At 44.3% G+C, this 21,017-nt stretch overlaps 2 protein-coding genes across 3 annotated transcripts; one reads left to right on the forward strand and one right to left on the reverse strand.

Moving 5' to 3' along the window:
• Window positions 1-575: 575 nt before the first annotated feature.
• LOC115543707 (protein yippee-like 5) lies at window positions 576-3,954 on the forward strand. 2 transcript variants are annotated; one of them, XM_030356196.1, is made up of 4 exons: window positions 877-1,063; window positions 1,254-1,373; window positions 1,490-1,668; window positions 2,300-3,954. In XM_030356196.1, the coding sequence occupies exons 3-4, from the start codon at window positions 1,528-1,530 to the stop codon at window positions 2,522-2,524; spliced, it is 366 nt and encodes a 121-aa protein (XP_030212056.1). In that variant the 5' UTR covers window positions 877-1,063; window positions 1,254-1,373; window positions 1,490-1,527; the 3' UTR covers window positions 2,525-3,954. The 2 variants fall into 2 exon arrangements, with proteins under 2 accessions (XP_030212055.1, XP_030212056.1); XM_030356195.1 differs by lacking the exon at window positions 1,254-1,373 and having other exon boundaries at window positions 576-1,063.
• A 1,660-nt stretch (window positions 3,955-5,614) lies between these two features.
• lclat1 (lysocardiolipin acyltransferase 1) lies at window positions 5,615-19,166 on the reverse strand. The gene is made up of 6 exons (XM_030356194.1): window positions 18,843-19,166; window positions 14,596-14,765; window positions 14,055-14,253; window positions 11,775-11,921; window positions 9,657-9,773; window positions 5,615-8,147 (listed from the first exon to the last, which is right to left on the reverse strand). Exons 2-6 carry the CDS (start codon window positions 14,761-14,763, stop codon window positions 7,624-7,626), a joined length of 1,155 nt encoding a protein of 384 aa, XP_030212054.1. The 5' UTR covers window positions 14,764-14,765; window positions 18,843-19,166; the 3' UTR covers window positions 5,615-7,623.
• Between the last annotated feature and the right edge of the window lie 1,851 nt (window positions 19,167-21,017).

The following is a 21,017-nucleotide window of genomic DNA, read 5'->3' on the forward strand; positions in this document are numbered from 1 at the left end:
TTGTTGTCCTTAAATACCATCAGATAAGGCTTTAGGGCTGGTACATCACGTCTCGCATGAGAAACACTGAGGAAGTTTCAAACTAAACAAAACAACACCCAAGAATGACAAATAGGCGATTCATTTACTAAGCAATTACCAAAACACAATTGGTACCAATAACATGCCTATATGCTCCTATGCATTCCTATTCCTAGGCGGTCGTTGCGATGTGATGTCATCATGTCACGATGTACAAGGTTTGGTCTCTTGATGAATGGCACTGCGCTCCCTCGGCTACCGATGTTGTCTCTCAATTGCTTTAGCCAAACTCATGTTGGTCCTAGCATTTTCTTCTACTTTCTTTCTTTTCTTACTTTGTGTAGCGTAGCAAGCTGTCTTTGGGTAGAGGTGGGACTTCAAATATTGGCTGCACTTTCTTGTGCCGTTCTTGTGACTAGCTCGCACTATTGTGGAAGACACCGATCATGCGCAATGTGTATGTAGATTGACAGAAAGGTAATCCAATCCTGTCATTCGGCCAGAATAAAAGGATTTGATGGTCATATTAAAGTGCTGCCAGCTGACAGCCAGCCACAGATTTTCGGTGTCTTCTTCGAGGAAAGAATTAACCAAGGTTGAACCTAGATGAGATACCCTGTGAGTGAGTGACCCTTTTAGGTTAACAGAATGAGTTGCAACGGGTGAACAACGATTAGTTTATTAGGTTATTGGTGCGATATGGCAGTCTAATTGCAGGCATCCTAGATTATCAATTCGCTTTAGGTTACTTTGGTTTAAACGTCTGCTGGATGACTCATTCTGAAACAAATAGGCCTATTTTGGTTCGGTGCTGCCGCCTTGCGGACAAAGGGAAAACTGTCGCAGTGTTGACGTCATGACCGGATGTTGATAGTAGCAGTGAGCAGCACGACGCAAGCAGGAACAGCTGGAAAAGAACAACAAAGCCACGACCAACGACGACGATCCCCACAACGGCGCAGTGACACGAAAATATAACAACTTTATTGTTGACATCGTTTCAGGCAAAACAAGTATTCGACTCGGGAAGTCATTCGACAAGGTAGGGAACCGTTCTCCGGGGATTACCGATCGTTGGGGGTTGTTGTCTTCTTGTCAGTAGCTGTAGCCATCCAGTTAGCGGAAGAGCTCGTCATGATAATGAGATCACTACGATTCATAAACTACCACGCAAAAGCATAAAAAGCCAAAGTACAACCTAGCAAACTAACCTGGTATTGTATTTTTAACAGTACCCAACGCCTTCTAAGTTTCTACAAGTGTGTGCCATTGGAACTCCATGTATTCTCAAACAAAACAAAACGACACAGCTGCCATCTACTGTCAAGTATTTTCATGACAAGTATTTTTGAGTGGGTACCTTGTTCCTAGTTGAAAAGACAGATGTAGCCCTACTGTTTCGAATTCTTCTTATTGAAGACTAATATTGTTTGCGTCTTTTTTTTTTTTTACTAACTGCATTTTAAAGCAATAAATAGAGTGAGACCCACTGAAGCGGACAGGACAATGGGGCGAATCTTCCTCGACCACATCGGTGGAACACGCCTCTTCTCCTGTGCCAACTGTGACACCATCCTCACCAATCGATCGGAGCTCATCTCCACACGCTTCACCGGGGCCACCGGCAGAGCCTTCCTCTTTAATAAGGTGCAATGGTGGTGGTGGAAACTTAAATAGGGCTTAGAAATGCACATGACCAATGCTTGATTTATAAATGTCTGTGATTATTATTGATTATCACTTAAATATTATTGTTGTAGTCTTACTTAACTTAATCAATTTCAGTTTCTGTCTCATTTCCTAAACTTGTCCGAATGAAGGTCAAAGGTGTTCCTTCATATTTTGATTGGATGGTACAAGTAATTACATATGCTAGCCAGCTGTGTTTGGACTAGTCAACTAGGAACTATATCAAGCCTCATATTATATGATGGCTGGAATTCCTAGCCTTCCAAGACAGCCAGCCTTTGTCAGACACAAGCAAAATCGGCAGTAGGGGGCAGCATAGTATCGTTGTTATGGTATTGGACTCCCATCAAAAAGGTTCTTGGTTGGATCTCAATGGTCAACAGCCTAACCTCTACCTGCTCAATGACCTGTATGATGTATCGGAATTCGGTGTAAAATGCTTTGGAAAAAAAAAAAAAAAAAAAGTTACACAAGTGACAACCTCTCGATTTAAACGAGTATTTTCTTTGTTTAATTCACGGTGTCTTTAACACATAATCATCAATAACTGTCCAGCCATGCATTTCCACTGCTCTCCTTACACCTGCAGGTGGTGAACCTGCAGTACAGCGAGGTGCAGGACCGAGTCATGCTCACGGGCAGGCACATGGTGAGGGACGTGAGCTGCAAGAACTGCAACAGCAAGCTGGGCTGGATCTACGAGTTCGCCACGGAGGACAGCCAGCGCTACAAGGAAGGCCGCGTGATCCTGGAGCGGGCCCTGGTCCGCGAGAGCGAAGGCTTCGAGGAGCACGTCCCGTCTGACAACTCGTGAGGCCCCGCAGCCCTTTGACGGAACGGCGGAGAAGGACTCACTCCTCCTGTGTACCTCCCGCCCCTTCTAGCACCACCGTCCTCCCTTTGCCTCCGCGCCCGAACGTCGCCGTTCTGCAGACTTAGTGGTCGACGATGTCTTGGCGCCACACACACACACGCCTCCTCTTCCTCCACCTCTTCTACCCTTGTCTAGGACAGATGACTCCAGCAGAGCGGAACACTGGTTGGCAAGTTACAATTTTCTGAAACTAATTTACGGAGAATACGACTTGTTTTTAAGTGCGCGTCCACACAGAATACCAACACTGCACTATGCACCACATTTGTTACAGTGTACTCAAATGCATGTGTAATTGCAGCCCGATGATGATCCATCTCGTCACGTCAGCACCACCTTTTGGGATATATAAAGAGATTAAAACAGGAAACTACAAAGTAACTACTCAACAGTGTTAGAGCAAATATCCCATTCTCTTAACACACACACATTTCTGCTATGCGTTGAGAAATGTAATACAGGGTCAGTATCTACAGTCATATCACTTGATAATATAAACAGCCTATTTTCCTCACTTAAAACAGTAATCACTGTATGTGATAAATGCAAGATGCATTGACTGGCTTCACTTGATGAGTTTCATTGTTTATATGGTCAAATGTGTATGTTACTTTCCCCATTCTTTTTTAAACTTCAGACTATTCTGCATGCCAAATTTCAGTTATTGCTGCAGTTCTTCTGTTTGGATTTCTTAGCCACTGTGCGTGTGAGGTGGGAGGAGAAGTCTCTTTGAGGGGCTCTGTCTTTGGGATCATACGCTATTCGGCCACTTTGTCTTGTAGTGTAAGGAGGGAAACAAAATGTATGTTGGGTCTGTTTTTGACAGACCCCCATTCAACGACGTACTGGCTTAAACCAAAACAGCATTAGGCCGTAATATTCAATATGGTTCCCTGGAGAAAACAGAACTGGAGTATTACAAGTCAACTGGCTTTTCAACAGATGAGGCTAGGGAAGTAATTACATGCCTCTCTTGTACAAAAAGTGTCGCAAAATTAAGATTGTTAAAAGAAAAAAAAAAGATTTCCAAGAGGATGGGTGACTTTGTTTGGAACATTTGACAATGTACTTTGCAATATATATATTTGAGAGAATTTGTTATAACTTAATTTTTTATAATTTTATTGATATATTGTTGTTGTGTTAGTGTTCGTAGAATGATTATTTTCCAGGATGATTACTGTTTATAATTTAGATTTTATCTATCATTTTCTTGACATTACGATTTTAAGGCTTTTGCAGTAGTTCTGTTGTGATTATTTCAAAATAAAGACATCAGTATTGCTGTGTATAGGCCTACTCTTTGTTTGAGTAAACCCTGTGCCCTGCTGGGTTTGTCTTATTTTGTAAATAAATACATAGGAAATGTATCAAGTTTTTCTAAATAATTGAAAATATTCATAATAATTTCATCCTTATAGTAATATAAGTCGTTTTTTTTATTATGTAAATACAAATGTTATTACAGATCCAAAATGTTTCGTGTTCTTAGATGGCCGCTAGATGGCAGTATGATATTGACGACCGGGATGAGATCTAGGCCTACGTACATGTGGAATTATTCTACTCTAAATTGTGCCTCCAAAGCTTTTGCTGAGAAGCATGACTCATTTCAATTATTATGGCTCTTTGCTTTAGATGATCTTTCGAATTCAAGACTTAAAAAAAGAAAATCCACCATTGTAACATTACATGATTGCGTTGAATACATGGCATGACAAAAGCAATCGGAACGAAGCGCGACACAACTTGCAGTGCAAAATACAACTTGGGAGAAGTAAGTTTGGCGTTTGAAATTGGTTCTTAATAGGCTGTGTCGATGCGTTTCTAATCAATGCAGTGGCAGTGCATGGTGTTATTTATAGTGTTGATGTTATACAGCTGACTTGCGTCTGCCATCTCAGGGGAATAATCAACAAGAGGCTTGCAGTGAAGAACTATTAATGACCTCCGAAGCCCAGCCGTATACCAAAGAGGCTAGTATGCGAAAACAATTGACAAACATATGAAGAGGGCATTACACTTCCTAATGCCGACCACGGGATGGAGACACCATTGAAAAGCCATCTAGATGCAGTTAACAGCTAAGTTCTAAAGTAGTCTACAACAAAACCCTATGTTTCTATTTCAATATGTGATGAATACTCCTCAATTTCGATTGCATAAATAAATAATAAATAATTTAATCTAGTCATTATATTAATAGCCTATGTTCGACCTTCGATTATCAGATACATGGTGATAAAAATGAAAAGAAACAGACCGTCTACCAGATTCACACTGCCAACATATAGGCTATCCTGTAACATGGGATATTCTGGGAAAAAAACCCTTATCGTATAATTGTATCTATACTTAGCCAATGATTCATACTCCCTTGGAAGCTATTTATAGAGCACCTCTATACCTCAGTGTATTAACCACGTTTAGTGCATGTCATCATTGCCAGGTGTTTTACCCAACGCAAACTTAGGCCACACTACTTACACACAACGATATAGGCTTATTACTTGTCAAATCTCCCCACGTCCACCCCTCTTCTCTCTCTGACACTCCCACAAAATAATGACATCATTCCGTCAGCAGGAGATACAAAATAGCATGCTTTCCATTGACATCATACCATATCCTGTTGCTAGGAAACGGGGAGTCAACACACTAGTCGCTATGGGAACCACACTTCACCTTCAAATCTCCTGACCTCTATATCCATCGTGTGTGTGTGTGTGTGTGTGTGTGTGTGTGTGTGTGTGTGTGTGTGTGTGTGTGTGTGTGTGTGTGTGTGTGTGTGTGTGTGTGTGTGTCCAGTTAAAAGGGAGCATAAAACTAGGACTTGTTGGGTGTTGTATAACACACATTTAGAGGGCTGTGTCGCGTCACTCCCTGCAGTGTGCGTCACGCTGCGGGCTGCTACGTGACCGCTTCACTTAAATGAACACGGAAATAGATTTTTGTCCATTGAAAAAAAGAAGGATGTGAATTGAGCTCACAAGTGTCATTACAATCAGTAAAATATTACAAGGAACAAACTACAGTGAACAACTATATTCATTTATTTTTTATCCATATACGACAGGTTGATTACGGTGATCAGTGCATTTCATTGAGGCCAGTGGCTGTAAATATGTCATATAAAATTAACATAACAATCAAACAGAGAAAAACAATTAAGAAGATACTAGAGATAACCTCCAAAAGAGTTGGCTACCGGAAACGAATTGTACGGTAAATGACGTACAGACGAGATAATTGTCAAGAGCCTATCACAGTGACGGAAACCAGACTTTAACTATTGAGGTCACGGACTCTGACAAACAAATCAAGACATTTCAGACCGTTCTCCGGCAATACAAAAAATAAATGTATACAACAGATTGATAGCCTAACCTGCAGCCACCGAGACAGTCAGTAGAGTGGTTCTACATTGCACAGTGTCATGATAGTCTAAAGTTCATTGCCCATGTGGCGAATCCTCCTCAAATTGGAGTCTGGCATGCTGTCTCTTGGTACTCAAAGTGTGTCCAGACCTGACTGGAATCCTCGCTTCCCCTCACCCCCCACCCCAACTAATGTTTCGATTCCGGTCCTTTTTTGGCACAATTGAGCGAGCGAGTACCTCTCCAGCTGTCAGTGGCTAATTGAGTTTAGCACACGCATGCGTCGATGCCAGCTCCCCCGCCCGAGGGGCGCACAGAGAGGTGGGCCTTACCCAGGTTTTTTGGGATTAGGTATCCCATCGCAGGGGGAACAGTTTTCCACTCCAAGTCTGGTCTGGTGCCCTTTTCCGTGGCACCCTGTGTGCAGCCGTGGGGGGGATGATGCCCCAGGCCACACTGACAACCAGTTCCTGCCTTTACAAGGCATCCCCTGGTTCACCCCAGAACGAAAACGGAACAGAAATGAGAGAGGAAGGTCATTGGCCGCCACTCTTTCGCAGAGGTTAAAAAAATGACACACAGTGAGATCTTGGCCCTTCGCAAGTGAGAGGACAGCTATGGATGGCAACGTTGATTTTACAGTTAGCGTTTGGCTTTTATGATTAAAAGCTACTCAAGCAAGCATGCAAAGACACTCATTGTTTTCTCACGGCTAAACAGCGGTAAACATGTGACAAATCCAAAGCATGACATCCAACCCTTTATACATTTAAAATGTATAAGCCAGACTGGACTGAAGGGGATTTTTAACAGCATTTAAATGCAATCAAGTTAAGCTATGGCTGTATGCTTATTGATTCTGATTCTAATGGCGTTCTTTTTGAGTGTTTTCTTCAGAAAGCCACTCTCTTGGCGTAAAAACTGATCTATATGGACTACAAATATGGACTCAAATAGAAAAAAAAAAGAAAAAGAATAAAATGTCCACATGGCACTTATCATGTGAGCTGTACTATGGCTGTGTTCCTTCACCTGAATGACACATGAAACCAACAAATTAAATAAACCCTAAAACCAATCAAATTAAAACAAAGTCATTGCTAGACTATTACGATAACAAACAAGTAACGTCTGGTACACTATAAAACTGGACACCAGGGTTCTGGATGATCACTGATCACAAACTAGATCTATAAAAGCATTAATTAAGGAACTGTATTGGACATGGTGGGAGATCCTATGATTGTACTCCACAGAGTTAACAGCCGGGAACTGGATGGACGGAACGATATAATGTTACAAAGCAAGTTCACTGGTGGCTCACTGGTGGTTTCCAAGGAACGTTTGTCCTTGCTATATTTCTTTCTTCCGTGGTTTTCCTTTCGCGTCCCACAGTACGCTAAAAAGCGTACCCTTTATCCAAGCCATGCACACCGCCCCATTGTAGCTGCGCCTTCCTCCTCGCTCTCTTGAAGCAGAGGAGGACTGGAGGGCCTCACGCCGGGGTCCGCGAGACCAAGGGGTTCTGAGTCCGGTCGAGGGCAAGCAACTCCTCAGCCCGACCCCGGCCCCCCTGGGCTAAGGACGGTTATACGGCGACGAGACACTTTCCAGTCAGCGCCGCCTCTTCATCCATCCGCCCTCTTGCATCCGTTCGTCTTATCACTGCGTCTTGCCGTCCAAGACCTTTGCCCCCTTTGCCCCGCCACCAGCCAGGTTCTTCCAGTAGCGGTGGCAGGCGAGCTCCAGCAGCTCCAGGCCTCCGATCACCTTCTGCTGGGCCAGGAACACGCCGACCATGGCCAGGCAGTAGAGCCTGACGGGCGCCCACAGCCACAGCGCCGTGAAGCAGAAGGCGATGAAGCCGCTCCAGTAGAGCAGCGAGGCCGCCTTGATCAGCGTCACCCGGAGCTCCGTCTTGCAGGGCGGGACGCGCGCCACGCCCTCCCGGTCGAAGGCCCGCGGCTCCGCCGAGTAGAAGTCCCGCAGGCGGGCCTCCTTCTCCGCCCAGCGCTCCTGGCACCAGGCCTGCAGCTCGGCCGAGGCGGGCAGGGAGGCCACGGGGTAGCGGCGCACGTGGAAGTGGATCTCGCGGGGGAAGTGGCCCATGATGAGGTGGCGCTCCGTCTGCGGGATGTTCTTGGGGTAGGCCACGGTGATGTCGTGGATGGCGTCCAGGTTGTCCGCTGAGCGGGCGGGAGGGGGAGAAGGAGAGGGACAGGAGTTCAGATTGCTTTTGGGGTTGGAGTGGCACACTTCAACTATACTGGGTAACACAAAAAGTTATTCAAATGTATTGATCCAATTCCCTTTGTTTGATTAGTTTTAGTTTTTTAATTCCTAGATCATTGAGGGGCCAAGCATCTTGCTTGGATGATGGACATGGAGGATAGAACCCAGCACCCTTTGCCTAGCCACTACCCCTTCCTACCCTTGACAAAGAAACAACATACAAATAAACCTCATAATCCTATTCAGACATTTTACACCAAATTTGATGTTTAATTGAGGTGTATATTTAGACCCGACATCACAGCTCACTCTCCGTGCAACATAATTACATCCTCATCCCTCTTTCCCGCTAATAAGCACGGTGTTGGGCTCTCCTCAAAGCTCTGAACTCCATTACATACGTACCTCTAATTGAACCAGTGGCTTAGTGCTGCATGATTCCCCCTCCTCCACTGCTCACAACATCGTCCTCCCCACCACAACCAACCCCAGCCCGCCTTACATAACACATATCCCCCTCTACTTACCCTGCACAGCATGATGCCGGGCGGGATGACACCTGCCTGTATTACTAGCCTACGTACAGCTTAGCGCTACCCTGGTATTAATAGAGCAATGAGAGCACCGCACCCGACTGAGACAAAGACCCACAGACAGGACTTGTTAGTGGTGAGGGTGAGACAGACAGCGCGACTGACAGACAGACAGACAGGCAGGCAGACAGACAGAGACCTAGCTAAGCCCGGTGACATCAAGGAGACATACACAGAGAGTAAACAGGGAGGGAGGGGGAGGGGGAGAGAGAGAGAGAGAGAGAGAGAGAGAGAGAGAGAGAGAGAGAGAGAGAGAGAGAGAGAGAGAGAGAGAGAGAGAGAGAGAGAGAGAGAGAGAGAGAGAGAGAGAGAGAGAGAGAGAGAGAGAGAGAGAGAGAGAGAGAGAGAGAGAGAGAGAGAGAGAGAGAGAGAGAGAGAGAGAGAGAGAGACCTAGTCGAGGCCGCTGACACTACTGTGATTCACAGCACCTGCTGGGAAGGGTAAGTGCCGTGCTGGGTGTCCAGAGGGGCCAGAGCGTTGTCTGAGCAAAGGGAAGCGACTGGACGGCTGCCAGGATTAGCTCACAGGGGAAACATGAGACGCTCGCGGGATGCTGTAATGGCTGGCACGAGGATGAAGTAGTTGTTTCGAGGCCTGAGGACTAACAGGTATGATCCAGCTCCAATAACGCAACCGCTGGATCCCCTGAGGTCACTGAGGGAGAACGTGTCACTGTCTCCCCGTGTGCATCAGAGACTCCAGTGTTGATGGAAGCCTTTGGTGTCTTTTCCACCGCAATGGTCAATAGGCACATAATAGTCATGAGCAACTGCTCGAATCGGCTGTTTGACTCTTGACAGATACCGGGTGAATCCGTTTAATACCCCCCCCCCGCTCATTTGAAAACGATCTTGGGATTGAACTCTGACCTTTGCGCAGAGTTTCCACGATGAAGGTGAACCCGGTGGTGCGGGGATGCAGCACATACTCAAACTTGGGAAGGCCGTTCTTCACAGCGAACTCATCGCTCCTCGCTCTGGTGTTCTCTGCGACAAAAACACAAACTTCAGATTTTAACCTTTGATCGCGAGATATGAAACCTACAAAGGAGAGAACAATGTTCACCGGATCTATGAGTATACTTTTATTCTTAGTGTCGTTCATATTGCTATTCATCAGTAAACTGTATGATCAATCACAAAAATCTAAAACAGTACCTTCAATAAAATACTACTCCACTTCATTAAAATAAACGATTAACCAAGACTTGTAATTTATAATCACACAGCAGCCCGATGGAATGGCCTTCACAGAGTCCTGGCAGAGGACTCTGAGTCCACAGAGTCCAGGCCAGTACAGGACGTTTTACATCCAGAATAGCCACAAAGTGTCTGTATACACATGGTGGCCGCACTGCTTGGTTTTCACCTCAACCACCATGGATGTCCTATTATTCATATTATGTAACGGGCGTCTGCAACGTGAAGGGCGTGTCGGGTTGAACTTGTCACTCTCACATAAGTGCCCATCCAAACCCATATGGTGTTCTTAAATTTAATTACATTGACTCCAACTGAGGCAATGGGAAATTTGTGAAGGGGCTTACGTGCACCCTTGAGACTTAAGTGTGTGTGTGTGTGTGTAAGCCATCACATGATAAGGTAGGGCCAGTGTGAAGGTGAATGAAGCTCAAATGTTTAGGGAAGGTTGAACAAACAAACCATCACAGACCGTGACTGAGACTGAGACAGAGACACAGACTGACCCTAACCCTAACACAGCGAAGGAAAACAGAGCTGGATGGCTATAAGGGGCCAAAACCCTCAAAGCCCAACATGACATAACGTCCGAAGCCCGATTGGTCATCTCCAACGTCACGGGGGGACTGAGTCTCGACCCTGGCTCTAACCACTTGGGATCATCGATTGGCTTAGCCAGGGATCTTAGAGGCTTTCACATGCGGTACCATTGTTATTTTGCTGGGGAAAAAAATGAAAGAAAATCTCATACAAATGAAAGAAGCATGTATGTGGTAAAATGGGATTTAGCTGTGGTCTTATCACTCCTGAAATGGCCTTTGCACAACATGCTATTGCGATGACCTAGGGGAGGTGTCAAAATAAGAGCCTTAGCTCAGGCACACTGTGTCACATGAAGGGCTGAGGGACTTATTTAGAAAAAAAACTAAGCAGGGCGAAACAAAATATATACATACAAAACAAACAAAACAACAATAAGACCTTTATTGTTTAAAGTTAAAAGAAGCCAATAGAAAATGCATACTAAACAAAACCCTGTTTAATCCTTTTTTTTTTATAGACACCCAACACTTATTTTGAAAAACCAAAACAAGACTAAACTAAATGCACACAAAACCAAAACCGGTTTATTTGTATTTTAAAGACATAAATGCTGGGTTTCCCATGGCTAACCCATGTATTCAGGCAGACGGTAGAAGGCAGACAAACAACATCTTCTGGACGGCATTAGAAAAACAGTCCGACCGAATTGCAGGATTTCAAAAATAAACATAATTGATGAAAGATTGCTATGGTGATATATTTTGTTTACAAAGAATGTATCAAATATATAAATACGATTAATTTGAGTCTTATATTATGTAATTGCTCTATGAAAAAAGAAACTATGAAATTCAGCTTTCTCTTAATATTCTATTGCAAATATTTATTTTAATTAAATCGAAAATATCGGGTCATAAATAAAAAAACAACAGTTTCTCATTGTCCATATCACCCCCGTTGTCTCCCTAGGAGGGAGCTTGGTCCCGCGGGGGTTATAAATCCATCGCAGAGGACCGCAAAAAGTGCAATATGTTAACTTTGGATGGCACTGTCGTCTACCGTTACAGTTGCTGGTACTTTGTGTCAGCCTCTCCTAATATTACCCCCTGCTCTTCCCCACTACCCTGATATCCTGTTTGCAGTCTACCCGAATCCATGTGAATGCAGGATAAGACGCTTATTTGGAAAAACACAAAAACAAGACAATACAATATGAATCCTAAAAAAAAATGAAAAAAACGTTACCGGTAAGATCAGTGCCTTCGGGGAAGAGCAGCAGCTGCAGAGGCTCTCTGATGTCACAGAAGTATCCCAGCATGCTCTCCATGTGCTTGCGGTCGTCCTCCCAGCGGCGCTGGATGAACACAAAGCACGCCATCTGCATCGCCCATCCTGCGGGATAAGTATAGAGCACCTTGAGCAAAGGGTGACAGTGGAAGTAGACGGACTCCCGACTGCCTCCGAGTGTTTTTTGGTGCAGTAGAAAACGCTATGAGCCTGTCTGTGCTAATACGGAAAAGGACACGTTTGGTTTGACTTTAACTTTGAAGAATGGATAAGATCTGGGAGACTTTTCCGATCTGGGAGACGAAATATCTAAAAAGGTCCTGTCCTCGCTCAACTAGACTAGAGTTAGGGCTGGCCTGAATACATAATTTCAAGCTTTGGCTGTTCCAAACGCATAGCTGAATATTCAGTAAAGCAAAAATCCATTCATACACTGCCTGTATATGTAGCAGGCGGAGGACAGTGCTGCAGAATCCAGTAATCATCAACTTATCATTTTCTAAAGTGGTTAAATTGGATCAAATGATGGGAGTGTGTGTGTATGATGGCTGCTTTAAGCAGCCTCACCTGGGTCGAGTCGGACTGACTGGACTCTGGGGCTGGGTGAGGCTGCACTCCAGTTGTGCTCAGGTAAAACTAGCCAAGATCATCACACACACTCAGAGATAGCGCTCCTACATGGCAACATGGCCCCCCAAAATTGGGTGGCCATGTTGTTTCAACTGGAATTTGAACAGTGTGAGATAAAAAAAAAAAAAAGTTCTAGTAAGGGGTTGGGGGGGGGGGGGGTGTAATCCCCTATCCAACTGTGACACATTTTTTTGTAATGTTGTTGTGTCTGAGAATTATTAGCCATGGCGTTACACTATAAGGCAAAGCCTTCAGCCTCTTCCTGCCCTAAACTCTCCTTATTATAGCTGCCTTTAAAAATCAACTGTCGGTCGACCTTTATTGAATTCAGAGATGAGCTCTGGAATACGGCTGAAGAGATTGGTGGAACGAGATTAAGTTAGTGCCCTAATCAGCAAGCTCACGTTTCAAGAAAGTAAGCTACACGCAATGCCTGCCTAATTCGAAGTACCCATCATCATGACAGCATGACTGGTTCAAATCAGTGCATAAGTTATTGACTTGAATCCGTGCATTTCAACATACAGTATCGGCAACACTCGACTGTAAATTCATTGCTCTGTAAGCCAGGGCTCAAGACTAACATTTTCTACTGTAGGCTTTGATGCTAATTGGGGCATATACTCCAATTAAGATATTTTCTGGCTATCCGTCATCAAGAACAATGCATTTCTTACCATGCTCTTGGATAGCGCTGGTGAAACTGTGCTGAAACTTCGCCCAATGTACAAAAAGAAAACCCTTTCCTTTTTTGATCAAAACAGCGCGTCTTCATTTAAAGTTAAGTGGGTCTTGTTTCCAAATAGAGCACTCACACCTGCGCCGCGATACACTCTACACTAGAACTTCCAGCACTTGACTAAACCTTGACAGTTGGCATGCATCGCCATCCATTACCACTCACTTGATTAAACACAGAACAAGACCTAAATGGGATCCTCCGACGTGTGCAGTCCTTCTACTGGGCGGTGCTGATGGACAGGGTGGTGCGGCGCTCGTCTGGTGTGCGCCACGCTTTACGTTGAAGCTCTGCACAGAGCAGAGTGGGACGCGGACCAAATGTGGATCCCAAAGCCAGCGACGTCCTCCACACAGTACTGACTTGATTTAGTTTTGCTTTTTGAAGCGTTGTTCCAATAAAACTGTGTCCAATTAGACCGTTTCAGAAATCAAACGTCTTTGTCGCAACCCTTTTTTTAAACGTTACATGGAGAACCCTGCAAATATATATACTTTTTTTTTTTTAACAGGCACTCATGCCTTTACCTTGCACCACATGATTAAGGGTGGCAGTCTTGAGCCCTGAGGCAAAATATTAGTATTCCAGATCTAGATCCAAGTGAATGACCTAAAACCTGCAAATTCAGCATAGAAAGTGAGAGGTTGGCATATCTTTGTTAGCCTGATGGTGAAACCATCCTGATCTCACGTTCCCATTCTGTAAACTCAAAACTTGAATACCTGGATGTTCTCCCAAGGCCAACTCAAATCATGTTTTTTTGGATGGGGGGGGGGGACCAAACCCCTGCTGCTATTGACCAAAGCCAATGGGAACTACAGTATATTTAAATGTCATTCTACCACTACATCCAGCAGGGCACCACCCACCGAAGCCAGGCACAGCCTTGAGGACTGCCTTGAGGCAGATCTTCTCCATCCGCAGGTAGCTGTAGCGCAGCAGGCAGCACCACAGGAACATCCAGTCCAGGCGCGTGCGGTGGTTCATGACGATGACGCTGCGCTCGCCCGGGACGAAGCCGTCGCCCGTTATGACCACCTTCACGCCAAACACCAGCTCCAGCAGCGACTGGAGACCAGGGGCCAGAGAGGGGAGCGAACACAACGATTGTGACGTGAATGCAGAGAAGAAGAAGTCGGAGCTAGGAGTCAGACTGAAGGGAAACTAAATCATGTTGAACAAGACTGTATGCCAATAGTTCATAGTATCAGTCAGTCAGTTTGGATAATTATGCTTAAATGGGGGAGGAAGATAGGTGGAAGAAATGGGCCAGGTTGGAATAGTAGCTGGGTTCAATATCGTATGTCTACAGCCTATATTGAATGATGCTTGAATAATAATCAGTAAATGAGGAGAGGGGAAGGGCACACTTTTCTTATGTGACGTAACCAAAACATTGTTGTCGCTCACCACAGGCAGTGTGAGCCAGGTGGCTACGATGCGGTCAGTGATCCAGCGGTACCAGGCCGGAGACACCAGCATGAGGGGCAGGAAGGGGCCCAGCATGAACACACTCCCGAAGAAACTGCCCAAGAAGAGGGTCACCACAAAGTACAGGCCCCTCACAGACACCGCCATACCTGAGGAGACCAGAGAGAGAGAGAGAGAGAGAGAGAGAGAGAGAGAGAGAGAGAGAGAGAGAGAGAGAGAGAGAGAGAGAGAGAGAGAGAGAGAGAGAGAGAGAGAGAGAGAGAGAGAGAGAGAGAGAGAGAGAGAGAGAGAAAAAAAAGAAAGCAAATGGGTTGAATACCCAGCAAGGGAAGTATAGATGCAATCAATCACTGTAATGCATGGCTATCCGGATAAAAGCATCCACCGCCCTCTGGCTTGAGTTTCATAGTTTAAGGAGCCCAAATCAGACTTGCAGGAAGCTATTCTAGGTATTGAATAACGTTAGGGTTATTGGGTGGAGGATGGGTGGGGTGGGGTCATGTTTCAATGGGATTCATTCCTAAGTTAGCCCTCAGCTGGTAGGAGCCCCTATTTAACTAACCTATCTAACTAGAGAATAAAAGTTTAACAGCAGCGTTGCTGAGGTGTTTGTGAGGTGAACTATGTGCCGATGTGCGTGTGGCCAAAGTGCGAATGCGTGTGTGCACGGTGCTGATGTCTGGGTACACGTTGCTGATGTCTGCGTACACGGTGCTGATGTGTGCGTGCACGGTGCTGATGTGTGCGTGCACGGTGCTGATGTGTGCGTACACGGTGCTGATGTGTGCGTGCACTGTTCTGATGTGAATTTGCACGATGCTGATTGGCACATTCATGGAGGGAATTTGTTTGACACTATAACATAGAAACAAATCACATGCATGTGGACATTTTCTTGTCAACACTATTGCAAAAGAAATCTCCATTGACAATGCAACAATTTGGGTGCACTTATATATACATGTTCTTAAATATAATTGTAGGGGCACTCAGCATCATTGTGTTATTAATTAATTAAACAAATGACGAAAAAGGTTGCACGGCTGATGGCTGTGATACTGGTAATTCAGCAGTGGCAGTGCACCACTACTGTATGCATGTAGGGGAAACAATGGTTAAGTATACATCCGAAACATTTTCCTCACAAACAGTGGAAAATACGAGGCAGACATTCCCCGGTTTGGAATGTAAATAGGGGAACAATTTCTGACTGTGGGTTACTCATTGTGGGCTACGTTATGATTCACAGAAGCACTCTATCCAACATTTTTCAGCTAATCTGCACACTATTTTGCTGTTGTTTAATTTGACTCATGAATGTTTAGTAGAAGCAGTGGTTTCAGAGTTGTATAAACTAGAGAGCAAAACAAGAGAAACATGAATATTGCCCCTGAGGAGGAACAGGATGTAAACACATACTGGTTAGACATGCTAGTTCCTGTAGCTACAGCATACCCAAGAGATACCGTATGCATAGCCCTATGGGCAAGGCAAACACCCTCCGTAACCTTGTATGACCCTTGGTTAGCAGTAGATAATGATGGATATCCAGAAGTGAGGATCTGATTTGGCCTTGGCCGCTTATGCGGGAATACTGCACTACAATCATCGACCAGGGAACCAGGACGTCTGGCAGGTGTGTTTTATTGCCTCACAAGACCCCTGATACAAAACGTTTTAACCTCCATGGCCCTTATTGACCTAGGGCCAATCTTGGTTCTGGGTGGGACGGGGGGGGGGGACCGAATGTGGAATTCCATCTTTAGTTCCACCATCAGCTAGGTGAATAAGGCCCATGAGTGCTGTGATTGCACAAGCCTGCAGTTCCCCTCTAAGTTCCTCCCTCGCTGACGCCTGGCAAACCCAGCAACCATGACACAGCAGGTCCCAGGTCAGCACACAAACAGGCTGAAGGTGCATTTCATTCTTGTGTGTGTGTGTGTGTGTGTGTGTGTGTGTGTGTGTGCACAGCACTTACACATAAGCAATAGGGGTCTAAGGGCTGTTGGTTTTTAACAACGGAAAATATGAGACACGCAAGCGGAGAGCAGGAAGCTGGCTCAGCGCTATTGTCACAATTATGCCGTGTGCGGAGAACACACCCTTGGGTGCCCTGGGTGGAACAAAATGGGAGAGGGCAATTTGACGTATAACAAACCGACACACCTAGGGAGTGAGCTCGCAAATGGAAATCATGGGCTATTAAGGGGGCAATTTCTAAGAGTTCACACACAACATGTTATTTTCCCAGTCTGTGCCCACGAGGGCTTGGACTCAACAAGGCAGTCGGAATATTTAGACTGCTCCTTTCAGAGCAGAGCGGCAAGTCGTTTCCTCTCGCCGGGCTACAAACAAAGCCACTTGTCGGGATGATTTATTAAGAAATGAAATGGCCAGGGTTGAACGTTTAATCACTTGGGCGATTTTTCTCAAAGCACTTCCACAAACATGAATGTAATGCATAAGACACTTCTCAGTGCTCACAAAGAATTCTTCTGGAATTTTTCTGGCTAGCATCTTGCATTCCTTCCTTTGAGCTGAGCCGGGAGCCAGAGATTTCAACAGAGTTAGCTCGCCGCATGCTAACCAGTGCTTATGGGATGTGGATATGGGTCTGGATGCCCTCCTTATTTATCTCTCTTTAACCAACATACAGAGCCATTGCTATTCCAATGTTGGCCTGAATCATAAAGGTACACTGTTTGGCAAACCTTTTTGTCAATGTTTGTATAAAGTTATGTGGCATTTTCTCAAACAATCAAGGTGGCTGCCACTAATATGGCACACGATTCATTGCTCTGATTGGTTGCAGGTCTATCCTAAAGGTCCAGAGACATTTTGATCTGCGCCCGTTGAACACACTTCTTGGAAATCGGATATGAACAGAGAGGATTCAAACTAATACGCATACGGATATTCGTCAGGTGGTGTCAGGCTACAGTTTTGCCTCTCCACCTGCCTGGACTTGCAACAGGCACAGCATAGTCTAGAATCACTGTTCTTTCATAAAGGCATACCATAAGGGAACATTTTTCCAAATGACTTATTTGCCTGTAGTATATTTAGGCTTGACAAGCACCGAAATAAATTCAAAAAGTCGATTTCTAACCTCTGTATCAGCCAAAAACTGACCCTTTGAGAAGAATGACAACTTTGTATTTGTATCAAGGATGTGGCGCGACAGAAAAACTGAAAAAACAACTTTGTAAGTGATCCAGGGGTGATCATCCTTGCGGAAGCAAAATAAACTATCTCAAACTCAAACTGCTGTCCCCCAGCCACCATATGCAAATGTACTTGTGTATATTTATCTGCAACTTCCACACTATAGAAACTGCTCTATCCAACCATAGATTACCTGAATACAATATAGTATACATGCAATCTTTCAAGAGGCAGTGACAAGCTCTGCTACCAAACTACCTACTGTAATACATTAACCATAGCACTTATCTGCCAATATTACTTTGAACCAGAGTGTTATTCATTCATCATCCATCACTGAAATCCCAAAAGGTCTCGCTGTCTTGAGTATTACAGCTTGCCAACAAGCTAGGCGTTGCCAAGGTGCAAGTGGCTGTTTGTACAAATGATGATTAATGTTTGTGCTAACAACTTTATACATTTAGATACGTTCATACATTTAGACTACGTGTTCCAAAATAAATAATTATTCTTAATCAAATGGGTGCATTTAGAAGGAAACACGTTAGCATTTATTCAATATAATAAACGACAAAATAACACATGGTCTAACACATTTACGTGCATCGGATCTTAATCACAGTTTTCGTTGAATATTGTTATTATTGTCATCGTCCTATTTGACATATAATAATGATACGTAGTCAGATAGTCTTTAAAATAAACCTTAGTATCCAATCTGCCACCATGGCATTAATAATAACAACAACAACAACATGCATAATGATAATAACAATAACAAAAGATAATCTGGGACGTGTATCAGGGCTTGGTTACTACATTATAAATGCTTTAGGACCAAGCCATAACAAGCTTCAAGCGATCAAAACCCAAATATGTCCAAAAAGGAGAGCAAATGACAGCTTCTGGATGCAATGCAACTACATGACACATGCTACCATCGTAGTTTATAGCGTCGCTACTATTAAAGGTGAAGCTATGCTTTAACAGACTCCTTTAGATAGCGTTAGTACATACATATAAATGCAAAATACACAATTACAAGTGCCAATCTTACCCACCTTCAGATGTTGTTTTTTTATTTCCTCTTAGAAGTAAAGTGAGCAGCTTGGCTCAAACAGCTAGTTAGCTGTTAGCTCGTAGAGGTGCGCGGCCAGCATGTCAAAATCTCAGTTTCCATAATGTTACCATGTGTATCTGCAAAAGCTACTTTCACCGATCACTTGAAAATCACACCGGTGTATTTAGACTTCGAAAAGTGTTCAGATACATGCTTATTCATTGTCAGATTGTGTTGACAGTGCATCCCCCCATGAATGCATCAGAAACGTAGCCATACTATTTAGCTCAATCGACCTCTCAACTTTTAACTCTAGCTATGTAGTTGCGGCTAGATGCATACAGAGGGCGCTGTTCAGGTAGACATACACTGAGCAGCACTGCAGCCATGGACTGCAGTACAAACTGCGTCGCCTGTTTGCTTTTTAAGACAGTCAATAATATAACAAGACTTTATGTTATGTAATGTTAGCAATATGTCAGATTTTTTGTCGTAATTATATGAAATATGTATTAATGACATAACGACCGTGGCCCTTCCATGTAGTCCTTGTAATGCTGTGTAAATCGTATCTTTCGTGCCATGGTTTATTATACAGACAGTGAATGATCTGTCTACCTTTTAACTCAGCTTTCATGATGTGCCTGAGCCTGAGATTGTGTACTCTTATGTCTTTACATGTGTGTGCGTGCGTGTGTGAGTGAGCGTGCATGTGTGTGTTGCATAGTATGTGTGTGTGTGTGTGTGTGTGTGTGTGTGTGTGTGTGTGTGTGTGTGTGTGTGTGTGTGTGTGTGTGTGTGTGTGTGTGTGTGTGTGTGTGTGAGAGTTGTGACTGAAGTAAGGACAGGGCAAAAAAAGAGAGTGCACTTAGTCAAACTCAAGACTTTTCCATGAGCTGGACTCTGTGGCATGCACTATCTAAGGGGCTGAGTGGATGGGCTGTATAGGTTTATCAGTATAAACTGCCAAGGGTCAATACATCACTTAGGAAAAGACGACTTTTTTTGGTGCTTTAGTGCCGTCCAATGACGTGGCAGAGAAACACACCTGGACGCTTTTATATTGTAATATCGGATGTGCTTTTGACTTCCAGATGCAAGTGTTCTCTGACTGCCCTGTATGCTAATGTCCACAATACTGATACAACTTGTTTAACTGGCATCACAATTCACTTGCATTCTTAATCCGTGATCCATTTGACCTCAGGTCAAAACAGTGGAAACTATGCCTATAGGCATATCTATATTTGTATTGTTGTATTTTACAGTGGCTTTAGCTAAATGTATTATACTTCTACACACACCTGCACGCATTAAAGACACTTGTTCCTTATAATTGACAGTAATGTCAAATGCTAACCACACTAACTCCACTGAGGAGTCTGAGGGGCCAGTCATGTTAAAAGTCAGAACCTTTTTCAAAGTAAGATTTTCTTTCCTTAAGGGAGGTCGAGAGGAGCAACATATCAGATTAAAGAGGAGAGATCAAAAAGCAGTTGTAAATGCCATGTACATGCCATTTCACTTATGCTACTCCCTGGGGGTTAAGAAACAAAAACATTTTTTGGGCCTTTAACACCGTTCTGTGTTTTGATTCCCCCCATCCCCCTCTTCTCTCCCCCAGAATAGTCTATTGATAGCCCTTTAACTAGGCTTTGTTGAAAATAGAACCCATCTGGTTTGTTGGTTTTAGAAATTCTTGCCTCTTATGGACCCTGTGCTTCCTTGTAATGGAGAGCAAACTGAAACGAGGAGGAAGGGGTTGGTGGGGGTTCACAGTGGGACCGTGGATTACTTTACTCAAAAGATCAGATCTTCTTTTTTCACCTCTGGACTCGACTCTTGGGTTTCCACATGTCTCTCTCTCTTCCTGCTTTTTCCTCCCCCTCCTCCTCCTCCTCCTCCTCCTCCTCACTCCTCCTCGATGCATGTTGATTTCAAAAGCAGTGTCACCTGGGTTGCATAGGTGCCTCCAATAGGTTCGAAGATCAAGCCATGTAGGTCAGTACACCTTACACAATCCCTCTTTTCAATCCTGCTCTCTCTTTCTCTCTCTTTCTCTCTCTCTCTCTTTCTCTCTCTCTCTCTCTCTCTCTCTTTCTCTCTCTTTCTCTCTCTCCTCTCTCTTTCTCTCTCTCTCTCTTCTCATCCTCTCTCTCTCTCTCTCTCTCTCTCT

This window comes from Gadus morhua, chromosome 5 (assembly GCF_902167405.1).
Source record: "Gadus morhua chromosome 5, gadMor3.0, whole genome shotgun sequence".
Lineage (NCBI taxonomy): Eukaryota > Metazoa > Chordata > Actinopteri > Gadiformes > Gadidae > Gadus > Gadus morhua.

Bases quoted from the DNA above. Each gene is read 5' to 3' on its own strand.
- LOC115543707 (XM_030356195.1), top strand. From the start codon at position 1,528: ATGGGGCGAATCTTCCTCGACCACATCGGTGGAACACGCCTCTTCTCC. The intron at 1,669-2,299 runs GTGCAATGGTGG...TTACACCTGCAG, and splicing joins GAGCCTTCCTCTTTAATAAG to GTGGTGAACCTGCAGTACAG.
- lclat1 (XM_030356194.1), bottom strand. From the start codon at position 14,763: ATGGCGGTGTCTGTGAGGGGCCTGTACTTTGTGGTGACCCTCTTCTTG. The intron at 11,922-14,054 runs GTGGGTGGTGCC...CTTATCCCGCAG, and splicing joins CAAGGCTGTGCCTGGCTTCG to GATGGGCGATGCAGATGGCG. The intron at 9,774-11,774 runs GTAACGTTTTTT...TTTTTGTCGCAG, and splicing joins CGAAGGCACTGATCTTACCG to AGAACACCAGAGCGAGGAGC.